Raw genomic sequence first — 18,883 nt, forward strand, 5'->3', positions numbered from 1 at the left:
GGATGCAGCGTGGCCTCCTGCCAAAGGGAAGAAGGACTGTGTATTGAATATTAAACACACTGACATCTGTTCACAGGTCTCCTTTAGCAGAGAATGCAGGAGCCCAATGAGTCATCTCATCATCATGAGTCCAATACAACCAGGATCTTCTGCTGGTGGTCCCCAGTCTTTAGAGCCAGATGTAGCTCAACAGCTGCCGGATGAATTGAAGCCCCAAACATGATAAATATGGAATCTTATTTAAGTCTCTTATATCTATATCAATTTATTAACGAATTTCCCTTTGGTGATTAATAAAGTAATTCTTATTCCTATACCAAAGTGCATGTTGTTTCTCCATTAGTTTTAGCTTCTGATCCTCTACTGTAGCTAGCTGTACAATCCAACTACATCCATTCATTTTAGCCATTCTAAAAATGTGCATTACGCTTCATTGAGGAATCTATTTCAACCATTTAACATTAGCTGCTAACTATTTATTCATTTGCCGAGCTTTTAGTAACGTGCAGTTGTTTCACCTTTTTATCCCTGATGTGAACCAGTGTTGTTGTCTGATTCTCCAGTAGGGTACTACTAGCTATTGGTTATTTGTCTATTTCTCTGGAGTTATGTTTTAACTGTTTCTGTATCATTTCCAGTCAGCACAAAGAGGAGTCATTTATTTTCACTGTGAATTCCATCCATAAGCAACACAAGGACAGAGTGTGAGTGTTGTATGTGTGATCCAGACTCTGACCTGTTGAACAGATGACAGGCTAGACAGGTAGAGAATAACTCTACATCAGAAAAAGTTTCAATAGAATGAATAAATCAAATTGAAATAAAGTTGTTTTTAATGTATGAAATGCGTTTCAGCAATAAGCTTCTAACACTTTCAGTGGTAAACCATCTGAAAGTAAAAACCTTAGACAGGTTTGTGGTCTAATTTGTCTCAGTTCTCCACTGTGTTCTCTTGTTACTACATGCTGTGGGCTCTCAATCACACCACAAGTGGCTCAGCATGTTCATTTACTTCAGTCAAGTCCTATGTATGTTATGTCAGACACATAGGGGTTTTGATTAGGTGTTAAAAGGTGCAGAGTGTCAGGGACATGAGAGAAATAAAAAAAGAAACAAGCGTAGAACCAAAGCAAAATGTTCAGTGTTTTATTTAAAAACTATAAACAGTCACCAAAGTAAATAAAGCCAATCTCTAACAGACTGTTAGGTCTATGTATAGTCACACATCCTACTGACACCGCAGAAATGAGGATGGTTGGGTCGCCCCGGTCAGATGCTAATACGACAGGCAGTCATAAATGTTACACAACACACGGTAGAGAGGACAGTCTGAGGACGTGAGCCGGAATGTGGCATGGTATTAAGAATGAAAAAATAGTACAATAAAACTCCACACTATATTAAGATAGAAAAAAGTAGTGAAGAAAATATCATACCTGCACGTAAAGCAAAGAACACAGGAGAAAACCTGTATAAAAACTCCATGTATTTAAACCAATTTACAAATACAAAAGAATTTTGGTACGCGCACTGTGCCCGTACAATGACAAAACGCTTACAGTGGATATATGTTACTTGTGTGTGTGCGTGTTGAGGGGAGGGTGTGTGAGGGAAGAGGAAGGAGAGAGAATACCTTCAATATTTTTTTTTTCTTCTACAAAATGACATGAGATATATTATTCCATACTCTTTCAGCCAGCAAAATGAGTTCTACAAGGTATTATAATACAAAAAATGTCACAGTTCCACAAAAAACTGTTTTCCCCTCCCTAAGCTTTACAGCATCAGTACCTTTGCAGAATTATTTACAGGTTTTTAAGTACATTCATCCACTGCTGAGTATAGAATCACATTAGATACAAGTGACCAGGGATCATAAAAAAGCCAAAAAGAAAAAAAAAACAAACAAAACAAAAAAAAACATACTACTTTATTCAATCCTACCAAAGTAATGCTTCTATTACTCCACAGAGCAAGTTCTCCAGTGGCTGCATCGGCATGAAAGAGGATCTTCTTTATATATATTCACAACATATTTACAAGATTCTTTTTCATTAATTGTAATGGTATTCATTTCAATAATAAATAAGTGAAAATATATTGACTCAAGTAAGAAAACCAAGCTACCAAGTTTCTAAAGAAAAAAAAAAAAAAAATTCTCTGCGCCAGTTGCCAGCTGAGTCCCCCCCCCACCCCACCCTCCACCCGACCCCTGCGGGGCTGCTTCTGGGAGCCCCCTCCCCCCCCCCGTACTCTTCAGTCGACGGCCGCCCGCTCCGACGCACACGTCAGTTCATGGGACGAACAGAGAAATAAAAATAACAAAAGAACTGAAACTAAATGTGCTCGTGTTTGGGGTTTCGTCGGTGGAGTCCCTCGGGGAAGCAGTCGTAAAGAGCTCCCCCTGGTGGGCAGCTGGTGGAAGACCCCATGGCAGTTTTTTTTTGTGTGTGTGAGAAGAGTGTGTGTGTAGATGGAGGGGGGTGGGGGCATTTTGGAACACAGGTTGGCAAGGAAGGAGGTGAGGGATGAGAGAGTCGGGGGAGTGGCAGGCGCGGCGGAAGGAGGGCCTCCGTTGCGGTGGTTTCCCGCCCTCTGCTCCTCCGTCCGTCCCCCCTCCGTGGACCCGCTACGGATCACTGGTGGCTTCTTCCTCTCCCCTCCAGGAGAGGGATGGGAGGCGGGGTGGGGGCCGTGAGTGAGGGGGGGGTTTGTAGAGGTTGTCCTTTTGGCGTTAAGCCTGGAGCGAGCGCGTCAGTTCATAAAGGCATTTGGCGAGCGTGGTGGAGACCTCCATGTTACTTAGCGCGAGAACAGAGAGGTGCGTCTCATGCCTCTTTACCAACCTGAGACAAAAGCAGACACACAGCTGAGTCAGACCAATACTGTAACACAACTAACTCATTACTCATCACACTAACAGTTCACAATCAGATGAACAAAGTAGGGATGTCACCATTACAGATTCTCTTGGTACGATTATTGTCAGAGAAATAATCACTGCATTACAATTATCATGATTATTATGCATTACGGATGTGCACGTTTACCCGGGTACTCCAGTACCGGGTTGGCAATCTGCTAATCAGTTACAAATTATTACCTGGTTAATTCAGGACTCTGACAGAGCGCATTTATGAGTCATTCTATTTTTATTAAAGTAATTGGTTACTCGAGTAAGATCAGGTTAAGTTACTCAGTTAGAAAATTACTCTTAATGTCCATCCCTATTATGCATTAATTCATTTCACAACACTATGAATGTGTGAAATCGAATACAGTCAAAATATACCTATTTTACTAATTATATAGACAAAATATTTGAAGTACTATTGATATAGGACCAAATGTTAATCCCCCAGGGGAAATGTTTGAAACATTTGTAGCCATTGCATACTGACACTGACACGGTGTGAGGTTGATCACTTTTCTGTTTCAAAACTCTTATGGTCCCCCTACCTGTGGAATGTGTTTGTCAATATGTTCTTCATTGTCATAGTTGCCTTTTTGTCTTTTTGTGTTGTCTACATTATTATGTTTATGGGACTCTGGATGGAAATGAGCATCTTGCTATAATCCGGCACATCTACATGTTTAGTCCATTAATGTGCACTGTCCCATTCAAATAAATAAATAAAAGTAAAAGTAAAGTTTCTCAAACTGCCAAACTATTCATCAAAAAAGTTTTTGAGACATGTTCATTTTTTCTGCATCCGTATACTGTTTAACTTTTCAACTTTAACTTGTTGTGCTGAAGCCTGAACAGCCTGAACCTGTGTCAGACCACTACACAAGTAATTGCAAATGACACTAACATTTCTTACCAGTCCAGTATTACGTTGGGTAAATTGACATTAATGTAATTTAACCCGGTCACTGTGCATTTAGCTTCACTCAGGCCTACAAAGCTGGGTGGGGGTCCCACAGGTGTCGGGCTGCTACTTTTTGCAGCATGTTTTACAGGTTGACGAGCCGTCGTTGACTTAAAACGTTTTTTGGAGGGAATCAGTTTCCTCTGCCAAACTTAACCACTCAGACATGTCTCTGTTCTGCAACTCGCACGGAACGAAAACAAAGTTACACACGCGGTTGTTGTCTAACTTTGTTTTCGTTCCGTGCAGGTTGCCTGTATGGTTCCGACATCATCTTTTTTTGGAAACTGACGGTATTGAGGAATCTTTACAATTAATGAATGGTGGTGTTAAATACAGCAGTTGGTTGTGAAAACCAGTAATGGTGACATCCCAACAACACGGTTTTTCATGTGTCGATCCTCTCAGCAGGACACTTACGTGCGACCACAGTCAGAGTGCTTGGCGATGTTCTTTAACGTTAAGGCAGCAGTTAGTCGTATGTGTTTGGTCACTGGTCCCTCTTTCTCATCCTGGACAGGGAACAGACACATTGAAGGGTTCAGTGTTGGTTCAGCAGGTTTGAACAGACACACACACACACGCAAACACAAACAAGACAAACACTTCTCTAATGGTTTTCTAGCTGTCATTTAAACTTCACACCCTTTTCTCCTACAAGTGTTAGTATCCATCATGTACAATGACATAGAAAATAACAGGTGAAACACTGCATATTACGTGTGTTTTCCCACATTTATTTCCGATGGTTTTCAGAACACATGAGGAGGTCAGAGCGAGAGCTAGGTGCTGTCGGCTGAGATTGTAACCGCAGCCCGGCTGGGGGGCAGAAGTTGCTCTCTCAGTTGCTTTGCTATAGGAGGTGGGTATCGGTGAGAACCACATGGTCTTAACTGGTCTCACCTTCTTAACCTCCAAACACAGACTCACCACACTGGTTATGGAAGCCCATTTCCATCATTTGATGAAAAGAAAAAGATATAATAACAGAAATGGATTTGCCTGTTTATTCTCATGAGCAGTTTTTAAAGACGCCTTGGTGGGGAGGGACTTGTTGCAGATATTGATTGACATCTGTCAATCATGTGAGGACTGTAAATGAGATCTTATTTAAATTGGATGTAGAAATTCATATGAAAATATTCAATGTTTATATTCAGATACATGAACATATAACATGTGGATACAGGGTTAAAGGTGGGAAAATACATTTCTCATTTGTTGGGGTTTCCAATTTAAGTTTCCCATTATCTAATGCAGATTCCAACATAATGAAGCTGGAAGTCTCCTGCTACATTCCCAGCCGGTCCTGACCTGTGACTGAACCAGAGCTGGAGGAAACTGTGGGATTTACAAGATTCAGAGCAGCTTATGTTCACCTCAACCAACCAAGAGCTTAGTAAGTCACACAGACACGTGTGTGTGTGTGTGTGAGTTTTGAGGGAGTGGAGGTAGAAGTGTGGCCTGGGGCTCTGTCCTACTCACAGTGAAGTCCCTGAAGACCAGGTTTCGAGAGCCTCTTCGTAGAGCCATGAGAGCTGCGCTCGGATGATTGACGATTGCTTTCGGTGCTCGTGGTGCCGGAGTGCTGCCAGCCACTGGCGGAGTCCTTTACAACACACACACATATTTAGTGTCATTTATCTCAAACATAACTACCACAATAACACAGTAAACCTGAAACTCAGTTGCTGGAGTTACTAAAAAAGGGAAATTTCCTTTTACCTAACCTAAGTACATGTGTTCCACACCGACTCACTACAGCGTCATCAGTCAGAGCTGAGGTCACCACAATAAAAGACAGATGAATCATGGGAAGCTCAACCATGAGTCTGTGACTAAGGCATGTGAAAGTTCTGCAGTCTTGTTTTTTAATCATCAGAGAAATAAAACCGAGGTCAAGTCTTTTATTTCAGGTCTGGTGAAGCTCAGCCATACTCTGATGTCCTCCCACCTCCCAGTGCCCCCGTCTCAGTCAGAAATCAATCCACCTCCCACAGTCCTGTTCAGATGCTGCAGCCTCTCCCTGGCTGCCTGTTTATCTTGGAATACATTCTAACATTCTTCCACTGACTGTTATACCAGGCCGTGACCCCTCCTTCCCTCTGTCTGTGAGCTTTGACCCCCCCGCCCCCACCATGAGCCAGAATGCAGTCTGACATCCTCATCCTGACACACGTCTGGAACCACCTGAGATCAGACTCATTTACATTTAAATTGTCATTTGGATGTTTTATGTTTGGTGCATAAATAAGGCGTTAATATCATTATTCAAGTCTTATGTGCAGGAAAGTCACTTCGAAAACCTTCAGGGAAATTATCATTTAGTTTCAAGTGCAGAGGCAGGTGTGAGGAACAGTTTCAAGCATCAATCATGAATCAAAAAGAGCTGCACTGTGGTTAATTAGAGAGGAGTACGTACTGGGAAGAAGTCTGATTGGGACTTTGTGCCTGCTCCTCTAATTTGAGTCCAGCCAGCAAAGCCTCTCGAGAACAGTGCTTATCCTGGGGAAACAGAGGGTGGAGGTTTGACAGGTGAGTGAAGGCAGTGGTAAACTGGTAGGATGAATGAATGTTGCGGTGACGGTTGGGCGGGGGCCTCACCTGTAGATGTGTGATGAAGGACAGTCTCTGCCGGGGGAAGGGTTCACAGCCCTCCCACTGACACTGGCCTGTGTACGCGTCCTTCCCGCCGTGCTTCGTCGCTGCGTGGTAGAACACCTGCGACGGCGTTTCGAACCACCTGAGGAACAAAAACGGGAACAAATGAGAAGAGAAAAATCTCCACGGCGAGTTTCATTATGAACGAGAGGCGGCGCCGCGCCAACGCACCGTTTGCAGGACTGCCACAGACACTTGAAGTTCTGCCCCGCTTTCCTGCTCTGCTCCGGCGGCGCTGCCGAGGTCTGCTGTGCTGGGAGGTGAGGGTTGTGGTTTCCCGCTGGGGCAGGCTGGGGCGCGGGGGGCGGGGACGGGGTTACGGTCGGCTGAGGGGGGGAGACAGAAAGGCAAATGTTAATAAACACTGCATATTACTCAGAGACGGAGGTACGAAGTGTTTTCCCACATTTATTTCCGATGGTTTCCAGAGCACATGAGGAAGTCAGAGTGAGAGCTAGGTGCTGTCGGCTGAGATTGTAACCGCAGCCCGGCTGGGGGGCAGAAGTTGCTCTCTCAGTTGCTTTGCTATAGGAGGTGGGTATCGGTGAGAACCACATGGTCTTAACTGGTCTCACCTTCTTGACCTCCAAACACAGACTCACCACACTGGTTATGGAAGCCCATTTCCATCATTGGATGAAAAGAAAAAGATATTATAACTCAAAATTTTGAGATACTAACTCAAAATAATGAGATAAGTTAAAATTACGATACAGTATCTCATCATTCATCTCATAATTCTGGCTTAGAATAATGAAATAATAATTATGAGATACTGACTTAGTATGTCATTATTTTGAGTTCTTATACATTTTTTTTCCCATCAAGTGGTAGAAATGGGCTTCCATAGTACGTCTGTTAGTGTGGTTGTGTATTGTTTTAACTGAAGTTCTTTGCGGCTCCTTGAGCGTGCATCCTGGCTCTCAGAAGTGAAGGGGTGGGGGGGTTTACAGGGGAAATGAGACTCTTCACATCCAGCAGCTGATTTTAAGTTGTGAAAAATGTCGACTCATCCCCAGAGACAGTTTGTTTCCCCGCAAGGCCGTTAGCACACTAAACGCAAATAAGCTTGACTACAGTTCTATTGCTGCACACAACTAAAATTCCCCCATATCACATTTCCCAAATCAAAGTGCTGTTCACCTCACACCAAGATATGCTAATATGCAAGCCAATATCAATGTGTTACTGTACGATACAGTACACAACTTCATATTCTAGTGTTCGGTACAGGTTTGAGATCATTTATCTGATTTTATTAAAAGAGTCTGTTTTGCAGCCATGAGGCAGAGTTGCTCATATTGTTGTCAACAGCTCACACACTGATAGTAGAAACTTTCCAGCTCACTTTCTGTTACACAACAGACTTTGCATTACGATACAGAAACATCTGGATCCTTTCCCACATTCACATCACATGCTGTTTGTCACATGTGTTATCAGCTACGTGGTTCACATAGAGTGTGTCAGAACATGCATGTTGTGTAGCATCCCTAGCCTCACTAGTGACAATCACAGTCACGGCTTCAACAAGCTATTTCAGCTTAATACATGTTTCTACCCATCCTGCTCACACTGCAATAAATACACTGTTCATCTCACACTCACACTCACACACACGTCCTAACTACACAATAGCTGTCACAGTGACACTTAAAGACTGAGCCTGTGGTCCGACAGTGATTTAGCTTATATGCCAATGAGGCACATTACGTCCCAGACTTGTAATACTTGACTGTTTATTTTGTAATCAAACACAGGAACACCATTAGAAGTGTCTGACCAGAGTGATGTGCTGATGAGTTCTACCAGCAGGTACACAGGACATGCATACATCCCATAAACATGGGCTGTGCTGCTCTGGTGTGCTCTTATGTATTACAGTGTCCTGTGGAGAATGAGTGGTTGTCAATGTGAAGACAGAGTGAGATGCTTTAATGATGAAGCCAGGAGCTGTTTCTGCTCTCCAAGTCTAAAGGGGAAAACCAGCGAGATGATCTTTATGTGTGGCAGGCTTTACAGCTTCAACATCAATGTTTAATTTTATTTGCGTGCTACGCAACACATCTAAACTCAGAGAAATTAAGCTGTTCAAACTAGTAACCACATGTTTTGCTGTCAGTGCTCCCAGCATGTGTAGCAGACTGAAGGGTTTCCACTGCAGGAACCGCCCCCTGAAGGACCCTCTCCTCTGGGTGGGGCTTGAGGTTTACTCTGTGCTGATTGGTCATACTCAAAGCAGAATGTGAAACCAAGAGAATGAGAGTGAAACCCCAAAATGAGCGGCATTTTTAAAACTCAGTGTTATTTAAAAAGTGTCCACAGAAAAAGGGAATAAGTCAGTAAAAGATGTTCAGTGGACAGACAACTACACAAACGCGCGGTTATGCGACCAGTATTAGAAAGCATCTATACTGCATGGAAAACAACGAGCGAGAAAAACAAACGATTGTGCAATGATAGAAACTGTTGCAATGGTCACATCGCCTCAAGAGTCCTGTGTGTCCTGCTCTACAGTGGAGACAACGGCCAAGTGAGAGGACGTGTCCTGTAAAGTTCCATTCCCCCTCTCTTCACCGTGACCTCCTGCAGTGGAAACGCAGCTATAATGTGTTCTGGTGGAAATCAAGCTGTGTGTGAAACTGGGAGCCCAGGAAGTAAGTGACAAATGAGACACATATGACATGGCAATACTAATCCCCACCCTCTGCTGAACGTGTGACAGACATGCAGCACATACTTGGTGACAGACCTGACATCAGGCCTCACCACGGCAACTCACCGTAGAGCCAGCTGCCTCTGTGGGGGAGCAGTTCCTCTGCTGAGTGGCTTTCTCTATTGCTACTTTGGCTACTGTGCTTGGGTCAGTTCCTGCCGGCACCGCCACCATGGTGGCGCTGCTGCCGGCGTTGTTGGGGTCGCTGATGGTGATGATCCGCACCCCCACTTTGTTGGGGATCCCCGAGGGCGCCGCCGCCGTGCCGCGCTCCTCGCTCTCGGCCGGCCTCTTGAGGCCTCGAGCCTCGGAGGCCACCCCGTTGGCCGGGGAGGCGGCCAGACTCTGGGAGGTAACAGTGACGGTGGGGGGGAGGGAGGAGTTGGGGAGCAGTTGCTGCCGTAGCGCAGCGTGGCCGTGGCCCGGCCCCAAAGGTCCATTAGTTAATTCCGAGGGAAGCCTGTTGCCTGCTGCCTGGGGTCCGTTGGCCAGCCGCTCGGCCTGCTGGGCTTTGGCAGTGTCCTGCTGGGGGGGAGGGGGGCTGGGGAGAGGGGGGTCTGAGCTGCGGCTCTTTTCAGAGGGGCCCACCTCCCCGTTTCCCAAGTACTGTTTGGAAGCAATGTGATTTGGAATGTTTTTGTTAAAGTTGCCACCACCGTCACCCCGGTCAAAGTCACACACTCCGTTGACCAAAGTCTTTTTGGGGTCGGGGTTTCCCTCCAGGGGGGGGTTCAGGCCCGGGGAGAGGGCCTGCTTCCCATTAGCAGGGTGGCTCTCCGTGGCCGGGCCATTGAGCGCCCCCTGGCTGTTCCCTGAGTGGTATGGAGGTAGATTAGACTCCATGCACTTCCGACCGTTGAGCAGCTTGGCGCCCGCCGCCACGTCGCCGTTACTGGTTTTGCCGTTGGAGGAGTCTCCTTCCGCCAGAGACGAGTTCTCCATCACCTCGATCTTCCTCTCGTGGATGTGCAGCCCCGTGGCGTCCTTAGCCTCCTCCTCCTTTTGACAAATGATCTTGTCTCCTCTGAGGGGAGCTGGCAGTGGTGGTGGTGGTGGCGGCGGCGGCGGCGGTGGTGGAGGGGCCGCTGGGGCGTGGTGGGGCACCGTCCCGGTAGAGAACGGCGGAGGGGGAGCGACCGGAGCCACGGCGCCCTGACTCACGGCGGCCACGGCGGCGGAGGTGGTGAAGCCGGTGTTGGGCACCACGGTGAATGTGACCTGACCGGCCGCCGTGGGGCCCTGGATGATGGTGGCCGCCCCGGCGCCGCTCGTAGAGATGAGCTGACCCGGCAGAAGCTGCACCGTCTGCAGGGCCGGAGCCCCCGTGGCGGGGAGCTGGCCCGGGACCAGCTGGACATTGAGCTGCTGAGGCTGAGGAGAGGGGTTCTGTGTGCTGTAGCCCGCCTGGTAGATGACCTGTGGACTCGGGGCTATCGTGCTGTTGGGAGGGGGCACCTGCGGGGCGGGGAGGATGAGCTTGCCCCCCGGCGTAGAAGGCCCTCGCTTTGGAAGCAGTAGCTGTTTGATCAAGCTGGACTCGGTGGAGGTAGGCTGAGGTGGGGGGGTCTGGGAGATAATTTGGAGCGGCGGCTGATGCTGCTGCTGATGTTGGTGCCGTTTGATGGACAGTGCATGGCTGACAGTTTGATTGGGCTGGAGCTGGGTGTTGGAGTGGGAGGCGGGGGGTGGGCAGGGACTGGAAGCGGCGGCGGGCTGCCCGGCTATCTGGATAGTCTGGGCACCCGAGAGGGCCGAGGGGTTGGCGAGAACGATCTGGTGGATGGCGGGGGAGTAGGCGGGGTTCTGCTGGGGGTTGGGGCTGACTATTACTACGCTCTGCGCCTGCTGCTGAGGCTGAGGCTGCTGGTTGGGGGGGGCTATCGTGGCTGCTGGTCCACCTGACTGGTTTGGCGCTGGTTTGGGGGCGATGTTCTGAAACGCGACGCGCGAGCCCTGCGAGCCCGTCACGCCCGTGATGCTCAACGCCTGGCCGCCTCCCACTTGGATGGAGGAGGATGGCGCCGATGTCACGGCGACACAGTGAGACTCCTGGGGGGCTCCACCCTGAGGTCCGGGCAGGGGAGGGGTCTGAGGCAGGGGAGGGTGCTGTGTGATCGGGGGGCACACGCCCTGCACCCTGGCGGTGAGGATGTGGCCCTGCGGTACCTGCTGGAATAGCGTCACCGGCGTCCCAGTGGGGAGCATGGGGGAGTGCTGCTGCTGCTGGGGCGCGGGTGCAGCAGTGGCGTTCTGGGGGCTGTGGTTCTGGGTGACTGACGCCGACGTGGGGATCTGGACCACCAGACCGGGTCGGATCGGCTGCTGCTGCACGGCTGCCAGAGGGTTGGGTAACTGCGGAGGCACCTGTGGGGGCACCGGGTGACGAGAAACAGTCGGGTAGTTTGCATGGGGAGGTTCCTGTGCAGTCAAGGCCATGGATGGGGCAACACCACCGGTGCTGAGGCTGGGGCCAGTGGCCCGGACAAACTGGGGTCCATGAATGGGATGCCCGGGAGGTAAGCCTGGTCAAACACAGACACATACAGAAAACTGTTTAATTATGGGAAGCTTATTGACTTGCTTTTATTATGGATCCCCATTAGCACTTGCCCAATGGCATGGCTATTCTCACTGGGGTCCAGTACACACCACTCACACAATATGAAATAGGCACAATAGGCAAGGCAAGGCAATTTTATTTGTATAGCCCGTTTTTACAAACAGTTTGTCGTTCACCTACAAAGTTCTAAGATACATCACACAGGAAAATATTAAGAAAACACAATTTTCATTTTTTAAGAAAAATAAAAAGGGTGTTTCATATCATTCTTATATGATTTGTCATACACAAACCAATCCCAGTTCATTAAATATTACAAAATACTGTTTTAACAGCTTTTTAAACTAGCTTGAATAATATAACCTGGTTATGCATTCCACCTTTCAATTGCTCTCTCTCTCTCTCACATACATAGAGTTTATGTAGTTTTCCCTTTAGGTAGTGAAAACCTTCCCTCTATTGCATGTCTTGTGCGATACTCAGGGTGAGCAACAGAAGTAAATAATCTTTCATGTGTATATCTTAATAGCTACCAACACACTGGGATGATGTGATGTTATAGTTCCAATTTCTAATCGCAGGTTTGGCAGGTGTCGCAAACATCAGTTAATGTGTGACTTGTAAGAACGACCAAAGCTGCTTCCTGTTCATTGTGATGATGTAAATGGGTGGTTGTGTGTCAATAGAGCTTGAAGATTAACAGAAGAAGCCAACAGCATGTAGCAGTCTACACTAGTGATGCAGCCTGTATAATAGGGGATCATCCCATATGGAATACAATGTGTCATTTTATTAATAGACTACGTTTAGGTGCTGTGAATGAAGTCTGGTTTTGCTTATCAATACAAGTGGATTAGACACTTTATCAGTCAGTATGTTTACATGACAGCTGAAAAAAACGAATTATGACCTAAATCTGACTTGGACAACTGGACAACTGAAGTGCATGTAAACGCGTTACTCGGACTGACACTGGACAATGCATGTGCGCATGTTTCACAACAGTAGAGACGGCACAAAATGTGGCATAGAAACCATCCGGAAAAAAAACAACAACAACAAAAAGTGCCTTGGCTGATGCATCAGTGCATTTCCCACAGTGCAACCAGTGAGAAGATGTGTTTTATAAAACAAAACAAAACAAAACAAAACAAAACAAAACAAAACAAAACAAAACAGGGATGACCCCAAAAAATCGAAGCTTCGATCGTTGCCATGGTAATCGATCATGAAGTCCGTGATCGTTTTTTTTTTTTCCTTTTTGACACTGGTTCTCATCTGTAATTGTTACATTGAAATGAGTAGGCTATTGGCATCCTGGAAACCTGCCTGATAAGTTTTGGAGACATGCAGTGTCTGTTTGCCATTCATTCATTATGTCCGCCACGACCCGGCTGCTGTTCACACAGAGCCCTTCTCCACTTCGGCCTTCAAAGTTACACCCAACTTCATCTGCGCTCTGTCATTGGCTAGAGAAAACACACCGACTCCACCCAGAAACATCCCGACTACACCAAAACATTTAAAGCAGATATCAGTGGAATGTTTTTGTTAATATAAGTCCTAAATAGTCCTATTTTCCGTCAGCAATCACTTACATGAAGTATTTCAGCCTAAACACGAGTCTCTCCGTCACTCTGCTCTGCTGTAACCCGAGGAGAAAATTTTCCTTGTGGGATACAAGTGTTATCCAATGAGGGGAGAGAACGGCATGAAGGGCTGTGTGTGCAGCCAAGGGATGCGCGTGAATGTGGTGACGTAGCACGAGGACCAATTGATGCCTGACAAGGGCGGGGGCTGCTAACTCACGGTACGTTCAAGGAAACTCGTACTTTGTGTTTTTCCTTCCTGTGAAGTCATACCAGTTCGATCTGGTACGAGTTCACGGGTCGGAAGTTACGAGTGGCCGTTATAGGGAACTTTCACAGACAACAGGACAGTAAAAACACGAGCTACGGGTTACCTGGAACGCTACCAAGTCGTAGTTGTGACTTGAAGCTGTAACTTACGGTTTCAAAAGCCTGCCTTGAACACAGCATTAGCCGAAACGGCCGTGCCGATGATATCTGCTTTAAATACAAATAAATAATTACATAAATAAATATATGTATTCATCTATATATTTTAGTTTTTTACCTTTAAATCAGCATTATGCTTCTTTTTTGTTCTCTGTATGTGGCAGCTGCCATTGACATCACACACACTGTACCGATGGAATTAGGCTGAAGATTTCCTCCTGCACCACTGACTCTTAATTAAGGAGGTCCTTTCTGTTTAATTCAGACCCCCCCCTCTTCATGAGACCTAACCAGGTCACACATGATCAACTCTGCTGCTCTGTTCCAAACAATCAATGTGGTTTTTGAAAAACACTGTCTAAATCACAGTTTCTCCAAAACAACAGAACACACACAGTTGTGGACAGCCTGGCTCCTGCTCAGTTAGTACATACAACATAACACAGCCGAGTGTCCTCTGTGCTCACTTTCATGATAAGTGATACTGCTTAGCTGTTTCCCTTTCAACTCCTCTAGTAAGCTCCAACTAACTTGAGCGCCTTTGATCATTTTCTCAATGTGTTTGCCTTTGTAATTAGTTCAGCCATCTTGGTCTCAGCGGCACCAGCTCTGCTCTCTGTCAGCCTGCCAGCATCCTTCTCCACAGTATCACTTTCCTCAAATGCCTTTTTCTTTTCCATGGCGCTGCAGCTCCTGACGTTTGGCCCATGTCTGTCTGATTAACTAAATGCATCGTGTGTCGAGTGTTGGAAACGGAGCCAGCAGAGACCAGGAGTCAGCATCTTGTGACTGAACAAAGTGCGGTGCGTGATGCAGCTTCCGTTTATTTTTAGTCCCGTGTGTGTGTGTGACTTTTTAACAGTGCTGAGGATGAAGAACAGAGGCTTGAGTGATCAGCTCTACCTGGAGGCGGGGCCTGAGGGTCTCCAGGTGCTTCATGCCGCGCTGCTGGAGGTGGAGGAGCTGCTGCTGCCGGGCTGCTCTGCTGCTGCTGCTGCTGGTAGTACAGCTGGATGGGCAGGGGGATCGACCGTCGCCTCAGTCCCACCAGAAAGATCTGCACCTGGCCGTTGGCCTTGTGCTCCTCTTGCCGCCGCATCGTGTGGTTAGGGAACACAGTCCTGTGGTGACAGAGAGGAGGGGGGGGGACTGGTGAGTGCTGCAACATTTACTGATCTGTTGTCAGTTTGTAATGTTCCTCAAATATGTACAATGATAAGACATGCAATGACCACCTATAGTCCAAAAGCCATGTGAAAAACAAGACATTATTTTTTTTAACTAATATTATTTATTTTACTGGAAACAGTTTAAAGCTCATAAGCATTAATATTTTGTTGTCACTTGAAGTATTCATAGTGCAGTGTTACATTGCATCATGCAGTATTTGTTCTAACGGTATGGAGGAAAATTTCTATTTCATTTGTGTACATTTTTGTGTACATAATTGACGTAATTTGGGAATGAATGAAACAGATTTTATAGAGTCCTACTACAGATCCCTGTGAGGGACCTGTGAATATGTGCAGGATGTGGTAGAATGTGGTAGAGCATCATCGGGCTTTTTATTAGTTCTTATAGGAAGCAGGGTTGTGCCGATGGACCATCACATCAGCGATGATCGACCTCTGATGTCTTTACAGATATGAAGACAACACTTGACTTCTTCAGCCGTTAACACAGTAAGTTACTATCTGTAGTGAAAATTTGATGTTAAATTCTATTTGCCTGCCACAGTATTACATATAACTATGACTGCAACACGCATGTTTACACACTCCTATCAGCTGACTGTAACGAGGCGTTGTGTTGTGTGTAATGTAACGTACTGCGCCACTGGAGATAAGTATCAACTCAACACGATTAACACCTACTGTTCATATGGTTTAGAAAAACAAGATTTTTCCGGATTCACATCGATCTTCATTTGAATGATCTGATATCAATGCATAAAATCCTTAGATCGATCTTTTAATATACGCCAAATCCTGATGGTTAGTCTGGCGCGTAACCGGACCAGATCACAGAAAAGAACTCACGCTGTAGTTTACATTTTGTTGTGTCCAATCACTGATGAAATGTACACATTGATTGCAGTCCTTCAATTATTACTTCTGGAGTAGGTCATGTTGAATACATATGCATTAATTTTGGGTCAATTTTTAATGTAAACATTAATATTTTCCATAATGAAGCTGGTGAGAGTTTGCAGCAAAATCTTTTTCTAACCAAGCAAAACTACTGTAGTATTAAAACTGGAATCTCTCTAAATGAATCAATGTCAAATGGAATCAGACCCAGCCCTTATTATAAACACTTGAAGACCTGAACATCACTGGGATGTACACTCCATCCTTCAGGTGTGGAATGGGAGAGACACACACAGATAAACAAGAGGGAAATTGAGCTGCTAGCTGCCTGCAGTGCATGCTGGGAAATCACATCTGTAGTGTTTTTGAAACAGTGTAGCTGCTGTGTTTCTAATCTAGAGGCCCGGTGCTGGGCAGGTGGCAGGTCACAGCAGGAAGCGGGGGTGATGAGTAGCAGGTTCACATCACGGCCAATCAGAGCCAGAGATGGTAAATACCCATGTCTCCTAGGACCAATTTGACCTAAGTGTGAACATTGATTGGACCATCTTCCTTTGAGGACCACAGTCAGGTGTTAGTGGGTCTTCACAGGTGTAACACTTGTCGTCTTGCTCAAGGATCAGTCATTATTGAAACTCTACACAGCTACGTTGTGTTAGATGGAGGTTGAAGGCTGGAGAGCAAACTGAGAAATAGCTTCGGTTTGTTCTGTGTGCGGGTGATGAGGGGGGGGAACTGACCGCAGACATTTGAGGAAGCCGGTAGAGTTCAAGATGTTGCTGCGTCCCATTTTGCTGCAGGTGGCCAGGTACTCAGAGTACATCTCCGATCGAGACACCGAGCCCTCGGTGTTGGTCTCAAAGTGTGCGTTTAGCCTGTTGGAGAAGCCGAGCACACAGAGGTTATTAAAAACAAGAGAAGAGAAAATGCTAAACCTGCTCTCTCACAAAGACATCTCCACTAGAGATGTCTGGGAGTTCATTCATCTTACCACTGCAGCGTGAATTTCTCCCCATCGAGTTCAACGATACCAGGTGGCGGTTGAGCGGGTTGAACTGGAACCCTCGTTACTACGGAGACAAAGAGGGAAAGAAATGCTTGAGTTTTGTTAAGTGAGCTCCTCTGTGCCACTGATTCCATGTTGACGGATCACGCTGCTGGTGTATTGATTGAATAGGTGTCAGCTCTGCAGTGCTCCCCAGGCCGTCCACTAGATGTCACAACACTAATAAGTTTGCATTAGTGGCCACAGACAGCACTGGGAGGACACTTCCAAGTTTAGGGGAGGGGGGGGGTTATGTCCCACCAGGGGTCGGCTGCTCATTCACACACACTTTAGGTGCTGTGGGAAATGTGGGGATTTGTTTTGTTTTCTTATTCACAGGTAGAGGACACAACAAGAGCCTAGACACTGCAACACACGACAGGTGTGAGTCTATTTTGTGGTCTCACCCTCAGCTGCTGCTTCTGATGTAACTTGTTCATGTTTTTATTTTACTTTAACATGATATTGTGTTTCAAAAAACTAAAGATTTAAATTAAAATTCTAGGGATGTCACAATAACTTGTTTTCACAATTAATCGCGGTATTAAACGCCACAATAAATTAATCGTAAAGATTCCTAAATACCGCCACTTTCCAAAAAAGATTATGTCGGAGCCATATTGGCAGATGTGCACCAAAGTAAAGGTAACTGCACAGATACTGGTCCATTTATGTAACATTGAATTTGGTAAGGGGGAATTTAAATGCTAGAGTGTCATTTGTAATTGAAAAAAAAAAATTACTTAAACATTTGGTATAGATGACAATCAATGACTTGAATATTTTAAACACTTCCCCTGGGGGATTAATAATTGGTCATATTTTAATAGATACATAAAATATTTTTGTAAATATTGAGCAATGTCATTATATTTTGACTATATTTGATTTTACACATTAATAGTGTTGTGAAATTGATAAATGCATAATAATTGTGATAATCGTAATACCGTGGTTATTTCTCTGACAACAATCGTACCAAGAAAATCTATAATCGTGACATTCCTATACAGGACTGAAGCATGTGTGTTACTGAGCCATGCAGCTGCTTCAGACCAGGTGGTAAAAAGTCAAAATGAATTACCGACGGTTGCAAAAGCAAAAAGGGTGAAAATATTAAATCCAGTCAAACACAACAGGCCTGTGAATGGGCTTTAGTGTGGGAGACAGTGCAGCCATGCTGGACCATCATGTGGTTCAACTACCAGTGATACAGTCCTTGGTCTATTGTCACTTTGTCAGCAGCAGCAGCAAAAAAAAAAAAAAAAACTACAGCTAGTTCAAAACAGAGCAGCCAGACTGGCCCTTAAATGCAACACACACACACACACACACACACACACACACACACACACACACACACACAGATATCACATATACACAATAAACCATCCTGTTTCTCAGGAAGGGCTCAACTAATGAGGATCCATAAAACAATAAACTACAGGTGAGTTTATCAGTTGTAAGCTATAATATAGAGACGGAGAACAAAACAGAGCAGTTGTTGCTGTGAGTGTTGCGCTGATTTGAGATCAGCCAGGAAAAACGGCAGCTGGGTTGACTGGGGTGAAGCTGCTTGGTGATGTGTTCACTTGACACTGTTAAAAGGCTGGTGTGTCTAACGACTTACAGTGGATGGCAGTGTTGATACCATGATTCACAGCAGCCTCAGTGGATTCACTGATGTGTGCTGCCTTGTTTATACCCGCTGCATTTCATTTAGATAGAAACACCATGGAAACAAGGTTTGATTCATGCATGTTTTAAAATATAGTATGTAGAGATACAGTTTGACCTTCAGGTTACATGTGTGCTCCTGTCAAAGTGTACAGTAGGTAGTTGCACCTTGGCTGAAAGCAGGTTTTTCCTGTTTACTTTACAGAAACTTTCTTGTCAATGTTTGTGCCATACACTCTTCATG

The 18,883-nt window shown here is 45.7% G+C and overlaps 1 protein-coding gene across 1 annotated transcript in view; it reads right to left on the reverse strand.

The window, feature by feature from the left end:
* Positions 1 to 1,132: 1,132 nt before the first annotated feature.
* Positions 1,133 to 18,883, reverse strand: part of arid2 (AT-rich interactive domain 2) — a 45,051-nt gene continuing 27,300 nt past the window's right edge. The window contains exons 12-21 of the mRNA XM_085769816.1: positions 16,909 to 16,987; positions 16,658 to 16,792; positions 14,731 to 14,948; positions 9,316 to 11,771; positions 6,705 to 6,859; positions 6,477 to 6,615; positions 6,295 to 6,377; positions 5,358 to 5,481; positions 4,293 to 4,384; positions 1,133 to 2,846 (exon numbers count right to left, since the gene is read on the reverse strand). Of these exons, the coding sequence (XP_085625942.1) occupies positions 2,735 to 2,846; positions 4,293 to 4,384; positions 5,358 to 5,481; positions 6,295 to 6,377; positions 6,477 to 6,615; positions 6,705 to 6,859; positions 9,316 to 11,771; positions 14,731 to 14,948; positions 16,658 to 16,792; positions 16,909 to 16,987 (3,593 nt within the window). The 3' untranslated portion in view covers positions 1,133 to 2,734. The remainder of the gene's footprint in view (positions 2,847 to 4,292; positions 4,385 to 5,357; positions 5,482 to 6,294; positions 6,378 to 6,476; positions 6,616 to 6,704; positions 6,860 to 9,315; positions 11,772 to 14,730; positions 14,949 to 16,657; positions 16,793 to 16,908; positions 16,988 to 18,883) is intronic.

Source organism: Trachurus japonicus, chromosome 23 (assembly GCF_045865225.1).
Source record: "Trachurus japonicus isolate A0001 chromosome 23, Traja_1.0".
NCBI lineage: Eukaryota > Metazoa > Chordata > Actinopteri > Carangiformes > Carangidae > Trachurus > Trachurus japonicus.